A 14,871-nucleotide genomic window follows, 5' to 3' on the forward strand; every position below is an offset into this window, starting at 1 on the left:
GTTGCTACTACAGATTGTGCTATCTGCTCTTTTTATTTTTTGCTTAAGTGTCCCGTATCTTATGCCAAAATAACTTCTTTTGTAAGTGTTTTCTTTTTAAAACATCCCCTTTAAGACACACGGACTGTGTTTGTAAGAGGTGGGGTACGTAAGTAGGAGCTTAAAGGAGCAGGAATGCTTTAATCTTGACGCTTAAAGTATAATTTAAATGAAGCTAACAATGCTATAAACATCCAACAGATTAAAGAAACAAAAAGGCAGAAAAATGATGGATGTGCACAGGAAAAAAAAAACAAAAACGGGACTTGTCTAGTCACAGGAATTAGTGTCTGAACCACCTGGACATCAAACAATGAAGAAATCAAAGGACACGGCTCACAGTCATCACTTGAAAAGCCAGGAAACTTTTAAAGCTTTTAGAGAGTAAACATAAACTAAGCTGAGGCAGACTTCACAACCACAAACAAGCAAACAACGGCTGAGAGGAATAAAATGGACAGGAAAACCCAGGCATGCAAGCATGGAATGAAAGGTTTATTGAACTAAATTAGGAATGTAATCAAACTTTTAAATAAAATAAATGACAGAACACAAACATCTGGACCACAGTTGGCAGCAACGAACACTGTACCTGCAAAACCTACAGACACCAATTTTCAGTATTAGACTTCACATCGTTCTTTCTAAAGCAAAGCGTCTGAAAAGAAACCAAAATACGAGTCGTGGGGATTCAACAAATCTACTCTACTTGTTTTTAAAGTTTCATTTAAAAAGAGGGGAAGGGAAGCGGGGAGAGGTATGAATTATATCACTGTATAATTCGAATCAAGCTTTACGTGATGGAGCTCTGCTCACTGCTCAGACGGCCGCTCAACTGTACCCAAGTCAAAATACAGATCCTTCACAGCTGCGAGCTCTCTGACTAAACAAAAGTAGCTCTGTAAGTTTGTTCGTGAATAATATAAAAGAGAAAAAACAAAACAAAAAGATAACACCAGTTCTTTGTGTACAACCAAAACAACGGCTGTATTAAAGAAAGTTACTTGATAATTGGACCGTCTGCCAGGTCAGTTCTGGCAGTTTAAACCTGGTCGGGTTTCCAATGAGCGTAATTTTGTTCCTCGTTTATTTGATGTTTTGGTTTCTTTTTTCATTTTCTCCCCCCTCGTTTGAAGCTCGCTGAATGCCGCTGGGCTCACTCCACTTTGCCGTAGTCCTCTATGTGACCCAGCACCTTCTTCCTCTGCCGGATCATGTGGAAGTAGAGCTGGGGAAAGACTGGGAGAGGCGGGGGGAAAAAACAAATTAATAGATTCTCTAATAAATGCTGATCAGTGCACCAACTCCTATTCAAGTTACAGTTAAGTCAAAGTGCAGATGTTGAGTGCTTAAGAGAACACGTTCACCACTGAGAAATTACACACAGACCACTAAACAACAACAAAAAACATATGAACCCAACTTTCTATCTACACATTTCCTACAATACCACAAAAAAGGGAAAACTATAACCAGTTGCAATAGATTCCACATGCATATCTAATAATGTGACCACTGAGTGCATAATATTGTAATTACGCCTTTGATATGCGCGTTTATTTTTTCTTTTAAAAGCCCCACTAATTATGTAATAGCTTATGTCATTATGGGTCTGTGTCCACAGGCAGCTGAAAGCAGCCATGACCTCATTTTCAGCACCCTTCTCTCAGCACTTATTGTTGCTAGGATACAAAAAACATTTTCTTCAGATAGAGATCGTAAATAACTGGGCCGTCAGAGACCATTAGGACCAAAATCCCTTTCACTGTCGTTGACACGGTTGATAACATAAGTCCATCACTTCTCACTCATCAACATCCTGTTTGGTAGCTGCAGCCCCGAAACCTTCAACTTAAACACGGCAACATCAGATTTATTGCCAAGAAGTATTATTGCAACAAAGAAATATCCAACCTAACTTTTCATGCCATGTTTAGTTCTTTTCTCAGTTTTACAGGCTCTCTGTTGTGAAATGTGTAAATATTAGGGTGGCCACAAACAAGCAGCACTCTGCTCATAGCAGTCACCAACCAACAGTAGTGAATCCTTAAGTGCAATTCGCATACATAAGCAGATTTCTAGTGTTTTAAGGGCAAAACTGCCTTTCCTGTTCAAAAGAAAAGGGAAGACTTTTTTGATCCATCCATCCATCTTCATCCGCTTTATCCGAGGCCGGGTTGCGGGGGCAGCAGCCTAAGCAAAGAGGCCCAGACCTCCCTCTCCCCAGCCACCTCCTCCAGCTTATCCGGGGGAACACCAAGGCGTTCCCAGGCCAGCCGAGAGATATAATCTCTCCAGCGTGTCCTGGGTCTGCCCTGGGGCCTCCTCCCGGTGGGACATACCCGGAACACCTCACCCAGGAGGCGCCCAGGAGGCGTCCTTGTCAGATGCCCGAACCACCTCAGCTGGCTCCTTTCAATGTGGAGCAGCAGCGGCTCCACTCTCTACTCCTCCGTGAATCGCTACCTTATCGTGGTGGAGGGGTTTGTGTGTCCCAGGGATCCCAGGGGCTATGTTGTCTGGGGGCTTTTGCCCCCTGGTAGGGTCTCTGATAGGTTTGTAGCTTGAACCTATTCGCTGGAACGTTGAAGACAATATAATTACACAGCAAAGCAAGACACGAGTAGGCAAAGTTCTTCATGTTTCTCGTGCACGGGAGAGAACCGGACAAACGCCGTTCCTTCGCTTGACCCCAGTTGCTCTCGTCCGCTCCCCCGTAACACTGCTCTTTTATTGAGGTTACATGAATATGCATAGGTTCATTAACATACGCCGCCTATATACAAACAAAGAGTACCTTGCCTGTGCGGTGTGTGTGTGTGTGTCAGAGTGTGACCCCATAAATGACTTCCCTAAACCATCTAAACAAAAGGCACTTAGACTAAAACAGATATAGCTATGTTAATCCTACCATAAAACAATAAAACAAGGTACGACCTCTTCCCATGCTCCCAGGATGTAGGTGTGGATTCCAGAACACTCTGGAATGCACACCAAGCCTTTGCAGCCTGCTAAAGATCACACATCCTATCACTACACAATTGATTATACACCTCTAAGCATATATGGTTAAATATTTCTAAGCATAAATGACAATCAACAATACAAAACCTAACAGTCTCCCATGGCAAATTGGTCCTGGGTGAGGGACCAGACAAAGAGCGATTCAGAAGACCCTTATGAAAAGAACATCGAGGGAACAGTTTACCCTGCCTGGGATAGGGTTACCGGGGCCCCGCCCTGGAGCCAGACCCGGGGAGGGTGCCCGAGGGCGAGCGTCTTAGTCCATGGGGCCCGGCCGGGCACAGCCCGAAGAGGAGACATGGGCCCATCCTCCCGCAGGTCGACCACCCGCAGGAGGCGCCATAGGGGTCGGGTGCATTGTGTGCCGGGTGGCGGCCAGGAGCGGAGGCCCTGGCAGACTGACCCCCGGCAGCCAAGACTGGCAATAGGGACATGGAATGACTTTTTTGATTTCTTTTTTAATTTAGCACTTTAGTAAAAGCCTCTAAATGAAGTTATGAGAGTGAGAAATGCTTTGCAACATGCAAAAAGCCATCTGAAGATGTGATTGAGAATCCTCCCACAGGGAGCTCTGCATGTTTGATTAGGAGTCTGCAAATATTTTTCAAAACTAAATGTCTAAAAATGGCATTTATTGATCAGTTTCTGATGCAAAAAAACCTGCAAATGAACAATGGGCTATTTCGCCCCTCATGCAGTAAACAAACCTTGCTGCTTGTGCACTACACAAGGCAGAATGGAAAGTCTCGCCTTTGACTTACGGGGAATGTAGGAAATCATGATGAGGATGAGGAAGGTGTAGTAGTCGAAAGAGAAGTTGTACTTGTTGGGTAAGGTAACAGAGTACAGGCCTGTCTTCTGCACGTATGGCAGCGCTGCATAGATAGTCAGCAGTTCCCCAGTCACTCCCATGGGATACAACACGATGAAGAAGGTGTACCTACAGCACAGAGGTTTATTAATGAGAGGGGAAAGAAACAATTAGCCTCATCACTTTATCGTTTATTTGCTGTTTTACTAACAGGAAGCAGTATCGTAGTAAATCATTCCCTAAAACACTAAGTAAGAGGTGATAGAAAACATTAAGAGTAATAATGCAAAGCAGCATTTAGAGTATTAAATCTGAAATCACGCAGAAATCATTGACATGGTTTAAATATATACTGTGACACAAACTAAGCAACAGCAGGTGCAAAAAATGCAACTCAAAAAGATCCTAAATCATCGAAGTGTTAAGCAATCACACGTTTTAAACAGAAAGAAGCAAAAGTTTGCAATGAAATATGACACGTGCGCACAATGAAGATGTTGTCTTCATCTGTCTCTTCTATAACTTGCACTCCAAACCCAGCGACTGTCTTCCGTGATCCTACAATGAATTTTCCACAAATGCACAACCGATTTCTGTCTTTCAGGGCTCACGTCAAACTCAGAGTTGAACACCAATATAGCAATGGTCCCATTTGCTTCCTAGCAACAAAGACCTCGGGGAGGGAGGCTCTTAACAACTGTTGCCTTGGTTGTAGATGCAGACAGAGAGAGGCTTGTGTTTTAATTGTTGAAGCACAAGCTTTTCTGCATGTTTGATGACATCGATGAAATTATTTGCAGTGTTTGACGTAATGTGATGAACAGTGACTCCTTACTGCTTTAGCGTCCTCTTTTCACGTAATACGACCTTAAGATTTTCATTCATAAAGGATTGAATTAGGTTTGAAAAGAGGCCAAGTAAACAAAAACATTAAGCAATTATTTTCCTTTAATTATATTAATTACATTTATTATTTTGTTTGGAAAACAGGCTGAGAACTAACAGTGGAACACCCAAGGAGTCTATTTTTATTGCATTTTTTATGTAATTATTAACAGATTGAAATTTGTCCTGACTGAAAGCATCATTAGCAGCTTGGAGGCTTTGTTGTCTAAGGACCTGACTCCAGTCAGCCATTTCTGTTTATCTTTGCATCGATCAACTAATAGGTAAAAGGTTGAGTCACAATGCAATTCAATAAATTTGAATTTGCAGATTATCATTTTGATAATATGCAAAAAAAAAAAAAAAAGCATGACTAAACATAAGCAAACAAAGAGAAATAAGTTAAGAAAAATGAGATAAAATATGCAAAGCAAAACATAAATAAATTAAAAAAAAAAAAAAAAAGCATTAATCATGTATTTCTTAAGATGATGATGAAAATATATTTAAACACAGGAAGCAGATTAAATATTAAGAATTTAAAGAAATTATTAATGCCTTTTTTATTACTCTAGTTCAGGTTGTTGTTTATTATTTCATCTTTTATTCTTACTTTTAGCACTTTCAGTCCTTCATTGGATGAAAATACTCTTCAATTATTTCTTACTAGGGCTGCCACGATTACGTCGACTATCAAAATCCTCGACGACTGATTTAATAGTCGACGCGTCGTTTGAAGCTTCGTAAGATCCCGAAAGACGCAGGAATAAGTAGTAGGATTTAAGAGTGTAATAACGGACTGAAACAGAAGATGGCAGCACTGCATGTACAAGGATGCCAGCTGCCGTTAAACCCCGAAGAAGAAGAAGCTGTGTCCCAGAATTCATAGCGCAGCCCAGCTCAGTTTCCAACAATGGCGGCAGCTAGTTAGTTTTAATATTACTCTTATTATTCTTTCTGGGTCACAAAATAAACGTTTAACATATTTTCAGGCGAGAATGTAGCTGTGTAAACCTCAAATATCTGCTCAGTTTATCAAGACACCACATATTTTCAAAAGCGCTCCGACGTTTTCGGAGACGTCTGTTACCCACTAGCTCGATAGCTAGCCGGGGGCTAGGCTCACTAGAGCCGTGAGAACACTGGACTCCAGCAAATCGTTTTCAAACCCACTGCCGTCTTTCGCTACTCAGGTTAAACGTATATAAGTCACTTAGATAACTTAAAATGTTATTGTTTGTGTGAGAAGTGTGAGATGCTCGAGAATATACTCCAGTGTCCTGTTATATTTTAGATAGCAAGGAGTTTATTAAACTTCACCGAAACAATCTGCAAATTTCATTAAAATTTAATAAACTATCATCTTGTCTTTATTGTTAGTTAGCACAGACCTTAAACACTTAAAGCTGTAAGCTAATGATAGTTATATAAGAGCAGATGCTGCTGGTGCAATAAGCTGTACTTTTACGTCCAATGGATGATGATCTGATTAGTCGACTAATCGCAAAAATAATCGGTGACTAGTCGACTATCAAAATAATCGTTTGTGGCAGCCCTATTTCTTACCTAGCCCATTTGATGAGGTATGGCAGGTGATTGAGCAGGCTGAAGGTGTAGAAGGAGTAGCGGATGATCTCTGTGACAGTCCAGGCTGTGACAAACAGCAGCACACTGTCCTCACTTTGAACCTGCGCACACACAGAAAAAGAAGGATGATGGAGGGAGAACAGGCGAACACACGGCCTTGCATCATGTTACAGTAGTTACTCTGCTGTAGGCCAAACTTGACTCCCCCCCCCCCTCACAGAACCATGCTGTTTGTTTCAGATGCTCAGATCACACTGCAGGCCAACATTCACTATCCTTAAATATTATTTTAAAAACAACGTACATTTTATGTTAAAGAGACAAGCGCACTATGCATTAATTCACTCTTCTAAATACACCCTAGAAATGCATTCACGTAAAGGGGAAGAGAGGACAGTTTGAGAGAAATGTCAGTGCAGCATCATTCAGACAAACAGGAAAGAAAACCCATCAGAGATTAGACGGATGCTGTCGATTCATTCCTGCAACCTTACAGCAAAACTGTAATGTTACTTACTCGTTTACTCCTCTTCAAGCTACAAACAGGGCAAACAGCAGATCAGCTGGTCAATTTTGAATTCAAGTGAATGAAACGACGTAGAAGGACGGTGTAATTCAAGTTCAGTTTACACAAGTAGCAAAAGGAAAGAAACTCGCTGTACCTCTCTGACACTGTGCGTGACAGCCCACGTGAGGAAGACCCGGGACATGACCTGGAATCCAGTCAGGACCACAGAGGATGGTACGATTCCTGGGAGATGAGGCAACACACAAACACTGAACTAAGCATGCAAGACTACTGGTTTTAGTACAGCTGACTAAAACTGTCCTCTCTTTGGTACACCCTTTCAGCTACACAGATAATCTATTCATGTCCACACAGTCACTTTCAGAACAATAATTGTAAAGCGCGGAACATTTCTGCAGTGCACCAGCTGCCGTCCATCAGCTATAGACAGGTTAACCTTGAAAGCCTGCAGACGCTCTGCGTGTACACTGTGTTAACTCTCACTTCACATGTTTTAGCTGCTCCTCTGTACGGGTCAAATGCATGGCAGTCACCAAGAGCTCTGTTTGCCCAGTGACAATTCCAGTAAAGTTTGATCGAAAGAAAGAAAATAGATGAATCTGTCCTAAGTGATGACAAAAAAAAGAAGAAGAAAAAAGACGAAGAAGGAATATATTGTTTTCAATAGTTAATTCAGTTTAATTCTGAATATTAAATGTGTTACACCTGTCTTGATGTATAGTTTTGTTTGTTTTTTACTAGCAGTATGTAGCATTTAAGGGCTTAAACTGCTATAGAAGGAAATATTAAGCACTTTTATTATATTTTTGTATACTTTTATTTTTGAAAAAACAACTTAGTTACAAATGTGTAACACAAACAAAGGTTCGTACCAAACAATGAACCATTTATTAACATCTGTGCTCCTTTAACCCTGGAGAACCAATGGGGTCAGAGCCGACCCCATTGGTTGTCTAGGGAAACCATGGGGTCAAATTTGACCCCATGGGTTCTCCAGGGTTAAATCAATATTTGGCCCTGCAATCATAGATCAGAGCACAACTATATTTGAGCCCACCTTCATTTTGGCCTCAGCTACACATCTGCAAAGCTTTGTGGTACCTTGCACAGTTATGACTTTACCACACTAACACAATGTGTCCACAGAGTGACAGACAGACATGTAAACACTTGCCACAATGTCTAACCACCTTTGTGGGAGTTCCCAGGAACCTCAAGGGTCAAATGTTGTTATGGTGGGACTAAGCTTCCATTCACAGTCTAAGTTTAAATGTAGCTTTTCACTAAAATTTAAAATTGCTAATAATAATAATCATAATAATGTAATTTTTGAAGTAGTACATTTGAGAAAGATGCTGATGAGAGACTTTGTGAGTAACATATCCACATATAGGACAGTTATAAATGATGATGCAGTGTGTGTGTGTGTGTGGACAGCAGCCTCGGGTAGCCTGTTTACAGTATGAAAGGTCAGTTAGCTTTAGCTTCAAATCCCAGATAACGGAGAGAAAGGTTTGTGCATTACAACCGTGGCCAACCGGGCCACAGCCACTCTCCTCATCACATTAAGCAAACAGCTTCTCTGCCTTCTTTTTTTGTACACACTTCAGATGTGAAAAGGTTTTGTTTGTCAGTACATATTTACATCTGACTTACATCTACAAATGCGATTTCACGACTCATAATTATGTCTTCTGTCAAAACTGTAAACTGAGATATCAAGCTTTGTTATCCGATTTGTCAATATGAGATCTGCAAACATGTGTTGCCCAGTAAAAAAAATCACTTTATAATAACTGACGTGTTTGAGGATCAAACAACAAGGTGCAACTGGGTGTCTGTGTTCCAGTAAAGAGGAGTTAACTTGGTTGTGAAGGTCAAAGATTTCACAAATTAAACTACATTTTTCAAACCTCTGGAATAAAGAAACGAGCCATCTACAAATTTAAAACCACCCAAATGTGTCGTTAACTAAACAGCCATCAAGGTTACTTCATATTCTGTTCGGAATGTAAACAACAAACATCTGATACTCGATTTCTCCAGTATCTTTAACATATTTCACCCTGTAGCAGAGGTAACTGAAGGTCATACTAGTGAAGTAAATTTGAGTCACCAGAAGAGTTTTAATGCTCGCTGGATCTGGACTATCTGGAACTGGTCTAATGGGAAGCACACCAAACAGTCTCCCAGAGGATGTTCCCTGTTTTGGGGATAAAATCAGAGAGCTGCCTAAAATATTTACACCATATTAAACACTGAATACACATATTTATGTGCCATGTGTTTAAGGCATGATCAAATTTATAAAAATCAATCAATCAATGTACTCCATTTCTGACACGGGTACCTAGCTTACAATATGGAAGAGGAAATATGTGGAAAAGTTCAAGGGGCCCGAATACTTTTGCAAGCCACTGTATTTGCTTCTGTATTTATAACTGTGTTTCAGTGGTAAGGACTAACGCCTGGGAGGTTCTTCTGTGTGCAGACAGTGTTCTCTCCCTTTGCTTATGTGGGTTTTCTCCAGGAACTCGGGCTTTTCCCACCATAAAAAACAAAAACAAAAAACACATTAGGTTAACACTGCCTCACAAACAAAGGTCCTTCAAGAATTTCCCTTCCTTGTTAAAAAAAAAAAAAAGAAGCTTAATCAAATTAAACAGCTGTTTTTAAGTATTTCTGCACATTACCCTTTGAAGATATATAAAACTTTAGTCCTGGGTACCTGGTGAGGAAGCTTTACCTAAAAGGATGACTCAATGGATGGATCTAAATCTAATCTGTGCTTCACTGGTGACACAAAGCAAGTGTAAGTGAGGGAGGGTGCAGTCTGAGGAGAAACTCACCTACAGCACAGTGCAGTATCTGTAAAAGAGAAAAATGATCATAGAAAATGACTCAGTCTGTTTCTGGAATAAAGTACACGGACACATTTTTAACTCTAGCTACTGTTGGTCCAGTTTATACGCAGAAGAACTCGAAGATTTCCTATAAAAAAATGTTCCTACCCCGTTAATACATTATAATACATTATATATTCTATCAAAACAAAATGCTGAGAGTCACTGAACCAAGTCAAAAATCATTGGTCCTATTTTTGATCGCCTAACTAAGCTGAGGTCGGTCAGTGCATGTGTCATTTGATGAATGGAATATATTGACTCTAAGTATACAGTGCGTATGGACAGCATCACTGCAACACCTCTAACACTCACTACACACATCTGGGTCAGTATGAGTGTTAGCATGACTACTCTAAACACATGTAAGGCTAAAAGAATGTCTACATACATTAGAAAATGATATTCATTTGTAGTTTGCACCAAACTATAATTTTAGGATTTTAAAATACTTAAAATAGAAACTAAAATCCTTAAGTCATTAACTGTGTGGCTTCAACATGGTACAGAGAGGCATGTTAAGTTATCAGTTATCAGTGCATACCAAACACTGTTAGACACTGTCCATTATTAGTTTGCCCTATAAGTGTCAAAAGGCTAATGCTGGATTAACAAAATGATTTTTTCTCATTACTAGTCTCTACATACAAAACTGATAGTGTGTGCTGATATGAGCAATAGTAGTGACCTCTGAAATAACACCACATATTCAATAGACCACACACCTGCTGCATGCTCAGTTTTTATCAGTTATGCCACACCTTTAGTGGTTATCTCACCTCGAGAACAGCTCCAGTCTGAAAGAACTTCAGAGGTTTCTCTATGGAGTAATACAGCCCATGGTAGCTTCCTCTGGCCAGGTAAGCTCGAACCAAACCCACAGCTATGACCAGCCACCTAAACAGTAGAGGAAAATGCAATGCGGTCACATCATAAATGAAAAACAAGGCCTAACAGATGATCTTGCTGTAGAAATAAACATCTTATGATGTGTCTGTAGTTTATGTGGCACACAGTCAAAAGCAGCCATTAAAACAGCTGCGATTTTTGCATCTTTTGGCAAACATGTGCACTAGGGCTGCCACAAACGATTATTTTGATAGTCGACTAGTCACCGATTATTTTTGCGATTAGTCGACTAATCAGATCATGTATCCATTGGACGTAAAACGTACAGCTTATTGCACCAGCAGCATCTGCTCTTATATAACTATCATTAGCTTACAGCTTTAAGTGTTTAAGGTCTGTGCTAACTAACAATAAAGACAAGATGATAGTTTATTAAATTTTAATGAAATTTGCAGATTGTTTCGGTGAAGTTTAATAAACTCCTTGCTATCTAAAATATAACGGGACACCGGAGTATATTCTCGAGCATCTCACACTTCTGATAATCAGTTGTCTGCTTGATGTTTATTCAGCCGTGTAAAAACTATAACTTTAATCTCAGCCAAACCGATTTACTCAGGAACAAATAAAATACTAAAAAAAAGCCAAACAATAAAATTTTTAAGTTATCTAGACTTATATAAGTTTAACCTGAGTAGCGAAAGACGGCGGTGGGTTTGAAAATGATTTGCAGGGAGTCCGGTGTTCTCACGGCTCTAGTGAGCCTAGCCCCCAGCTAGCTATCGAGCTAGTGGGTAACAGACGTCTCCGAAAACGTCGGAGCGCTTTTGAAAATATGTGGTGTCTTGATAAACTGAGCAGATATTTGAGGTTTACACAGCTACATTCTCGCCTGAAAATATGTTAAACGTCTATTTTGTGAGCCAGAAAGAATAATAAGAGTAATATTAAAACTAACTAGCTGCCGCCATTGTTGTAAACTAAGCTGGGCTGGCTATGAATTCTGGGACACAGCTTCTTCTTCTTCGGGGTTTAACGGCAGCTGGCATCCTTGTACATGCAGTGCTGCCATCTTCTGTTTCAGTCCGTTATTACACTCTTAAATCCTACTACTTATTCCTGCGTCTTTTTTGTGATCTTACAAAGCTTTAAACGATTTTGATAGTCGACGTAATCATGACTAGTCGACTAATCGTGGCAGCCCTAATGTGCACACAGACAAACACAACACACACACAGGTAACAAGTTAAAGAAAAAAAAATATTTAAGAGGTCTTATTACTGGGTGTAGTGGGTGCTTAGTGGTGGTGCTGGACCACCTTGTGCTACCATTCTTTGTATATATTTTTCCTCATTTCAAGGATTGGTCCCTGAGCTGGAAATGTCAGACACGAACTAAATAAAAAATAATGTAGTCAAGATCAATTCAGAGAAAGTTTCATTTCACACTCTGGTTTTAATGACTCTTAATCTCCGTCTTGGCTGCATTTGATATCAACTCTGGGGCCAGTTAGGCAGAAACTGAGCAGGTCTGCTTAGCGGCTGTGGCTGAATATGCAAAACCGTGCCTGCGAAAAAACACCCTAAGTACTCAGCACAAAGCAAGCACTGTACAGGCCGTCAATACTGAGGAGGGTAAATGTGGCCTAACTGGTTGGAACAGTCAGCAAACAAGTCTCCATTCAATTGTGCAACAGTCTGAAAATCAGAGCAATAAAATCTGCAAAAGGATTACTGTGTACACGGTTCAAGGTAACTACCATTTGAAAAGCTAAGAAAATATGTTTGCATTATTGAAAATGCAAAACAACAACCTCCATCACAATCGTATTCTTTCTCCAAACATACACTTAAAACAACAACAACAACAACAACAACAACTCATTTGTAGGTTTAAAAAAAATCTCATTTAAATCACCGAATTGTCTTTTCAGTCTTTAAAAAGACTACTTCATTTTAATATTATAAACTATCACATGTGTTTTTGGTAACATTTACGATAATCTTTCTTTCATTTTCATAATTCTCTCTCATTCATTTGAGCGGGTGCTAAATAAACAAAAATCAATCTCAGTAATCCAACAAAACAGCACGTCCAATGCGTGAATCCGCTCTTTCTGACATAAAACAACTTAAAAAAAACCCCGCACACAATGAATATCTGCCATAATATCCCTGTCAGTCACAATTAATGTCCACGCCAGGTGGCTGTCTGTTGCTCCTCTAATGTTAATCTTTGTAAGCTGTTGGATGCCGGGGGAACAACGTCCAAAGTTGTGCTTCTCCTTAGCGCGCTTAGGCATGTTTCTGACATTAATAACTACAAAAAAAACCCTGGAAGAATATTAACGCTGTAACACTACAATGGGGAACTCCTTCGCCCATTATTTAGCACAGCCCATCAGCACCACCAGAGACATTTCTATCATCCACCACCCAGCAGCATTAGCACGAGGAAACACGCTACGTACCCCGCTGTCATAACAACGTTGTAAATGACGAGATATGCCGTGGCCAGGGCACCGGGTCCCTTCTTTCTCTTCGCAGCCACATCGCCGTGGGCCGCCTTGCTGGTCCCCGAAGCAGCTGCCGACATAACTGCAACTATCAACGGTCTCCGCTCCTGAACGACGGCGGCTGTCAGGAAAGGAACATGGGCCACAGCAGGAAGTGTCGTACTGAAACGGGATGTTCGCTCCACCTCACTTCCGTCTTCGTTTTGAGAAGCGTAGTTTAAAAATAAATAAATAAAAACAATTAAATAAATATTCATTTTTAAAACATCAAAAATATATTTATTTATTCCCTTATTTAAGTTTATTATTTTAAAATATTTTTATTTGCCTTATTTAACTAATTTACTGCCCGCAGAGTGTGCAGGATCACTGTGACTGCAGGTGGCGGTTTGTGTTTCTTCACATTGCCTTATTCGTTTTCTAAATAATGAATAATTTTCTGCGGCAAATAAGTGGCACAGAATATTTGATTGTTCCGACTTGGAATTGCTAATCAGCAATGAGAGTATCATTATGGAGGACCTAATGTTTAAAATATTTATTTATTTATGTATTGCTTCTGAGTGTATTCAACCTTTAATAAATCCCCAGTTTATTGTTCTCCTTCTGATTTGATTTTATCTTATTTACTTTATATTTATTTTATTTACTTGCGTACTTATTCTTATATACATTTATTTATTTATTATTTTATGCATTTATTTCTTTGAACATAATTACCACAGCTTCTTTGTATATGTACAAGGACAGTAAACGCCTATTCTATTCTATTTCTTATTTTCAGGAATACTGAACGTTTCACCAGCAATCAGAAACCTAATAATAGAGTTGGGCCAGCTTTTAAGAACCGGGGAAACTAGTTTGCTTTAAAAATGGCAAGTAATTTTCTCACAAACAACCAAGCAATTGATTGTGAAACCGATAGTGGTCAACTCTACAAACAAGCCCAACAATGATTTTTGCTTACTGCGCTTGGCAAACACCACAAATACACACTAACAAATCCACAGCCAAAATATATCATCAAATTCAAGTTAGTTCCTCAATTCCCTATTCCTCATCTGTTTGACCTGTTGCCCCCACTAATAATAGGTCATTCAAAACACAGATCACCAGACTCATGAGCAGATTCTTTCCCAAGGTCATTTGGACTCTAACTCAACATACAAAATCAACATAGCTCTTGTGTAACTTTCAAAATCGTTCTTGTCAAATTTGTCATTTTGTCATACATTTTTCACTACACTACTACAATACCAAGTTTTTATTTAATTTAAACTTTGTATATACCAGCTTTGTATATACACCTATGCGTTTTACATATATTTACTCTTTGTAATATTTCGCTATTTTTTAAATTAGTTGTGTAAAAAAAAATACTCCACCAACCACTTAATGCATTTTACCATTTTCAGTAGCAATAAGCTATTTTTTTTATTCCATTCTTTTATATTGTGTTCTATTCCATTCTTAAGAGGTTAAACTGACCTGAACTACATCTAGATAGACACCTGTGCTTATGCTTTAGGGAACCATACTCTACAATAAAACGGCTCTTATGATGGCTTCTGCACTTTTAAAGAATTCTATGTCACTGTCATTGAAACTGAAGAGTCACAATTGACTGTACAAGAAGATGATTTTGGTCGTTAATGCTAGTGAAATCTGCATAAAAAGAAATGCCTGAAGGTAATGCCCAGTTAATAACGTTTCACTATAATGACTCAT

General features: G+C 39.5%; 1 protein-coding gene across 1 annotated transcript; it reads right to left on the minus strand.

Moving 5' to 3' along the window:
* Positions 1-513: 513 nt before the first annotated feature.
* Positions 514-13,310, minus strand: hacd2 (3-hydroxyacyl-CoA dehydratase 2). The gene is made up of 7 exons (XM_085136016.1): positions 13,099-13,310; positions 10,558-10,675; positions 9,725-9,743; positions 7,009-7,097; positions 6,326-6,447; positions 3,825-4,003; positions 514-1,278 (listed from the first exon to the last, which is right to left on the minus strand). The coding sequence occupies exons 1-7, from the start codon at positions 13,221-13,223 to the stop codon at positions 1,196-1,198; spliced, it is 735 nt and encodes a 244-aa protein (XP_084992142.1). The 5' UTR covers positions 13,224-13,310; the 3' UTR covers positions 514-1,195.
* Between the last annotated feature and the right edge of the window lie 1,561 nt (positions 13,311-14,871).

The sequence above is a fragment of the Neolamprologus multifasciatus genome, chromosome 16, assembly GCF_963576455.1.
Source record: "Neolamprologus multifasciatus chromosome 16, fNeoMul1.2, whole genome shotgun sequence".
In the NCBI taxonomy this organism is placed as follows: domain Eukaryota; kingdom Metazoa; phylum Chordata; class Actinopteri; order Cichliformes; family Cichlidae; genus Neolamprologus; species Neolamprologus multifasciatus.

Coding starts and splice junctions, on each gene's coding strand:
- hacd2 (XM_085136016.1), bottom strand. CDS start 13,223: ATGTCGGCAGCTGCTTCGGGGACCAGCAAGGCGGCCCACGGCGATGTG. Junction 10,676..13,098: donor AACGTTGTTATGACAGCGGG/GTACGTAGCGTG, acceptor TCTACTGTTTAG/GTGGCTGGTCATAGCTGTGG. Junction 6,448..7,008: donor TCACGCACAGTGTCAGAGAG/GTACAGCGAGTT, acceptor GTGTGTGCGCAG/GTTCAAAGTGAGGACAGTGT.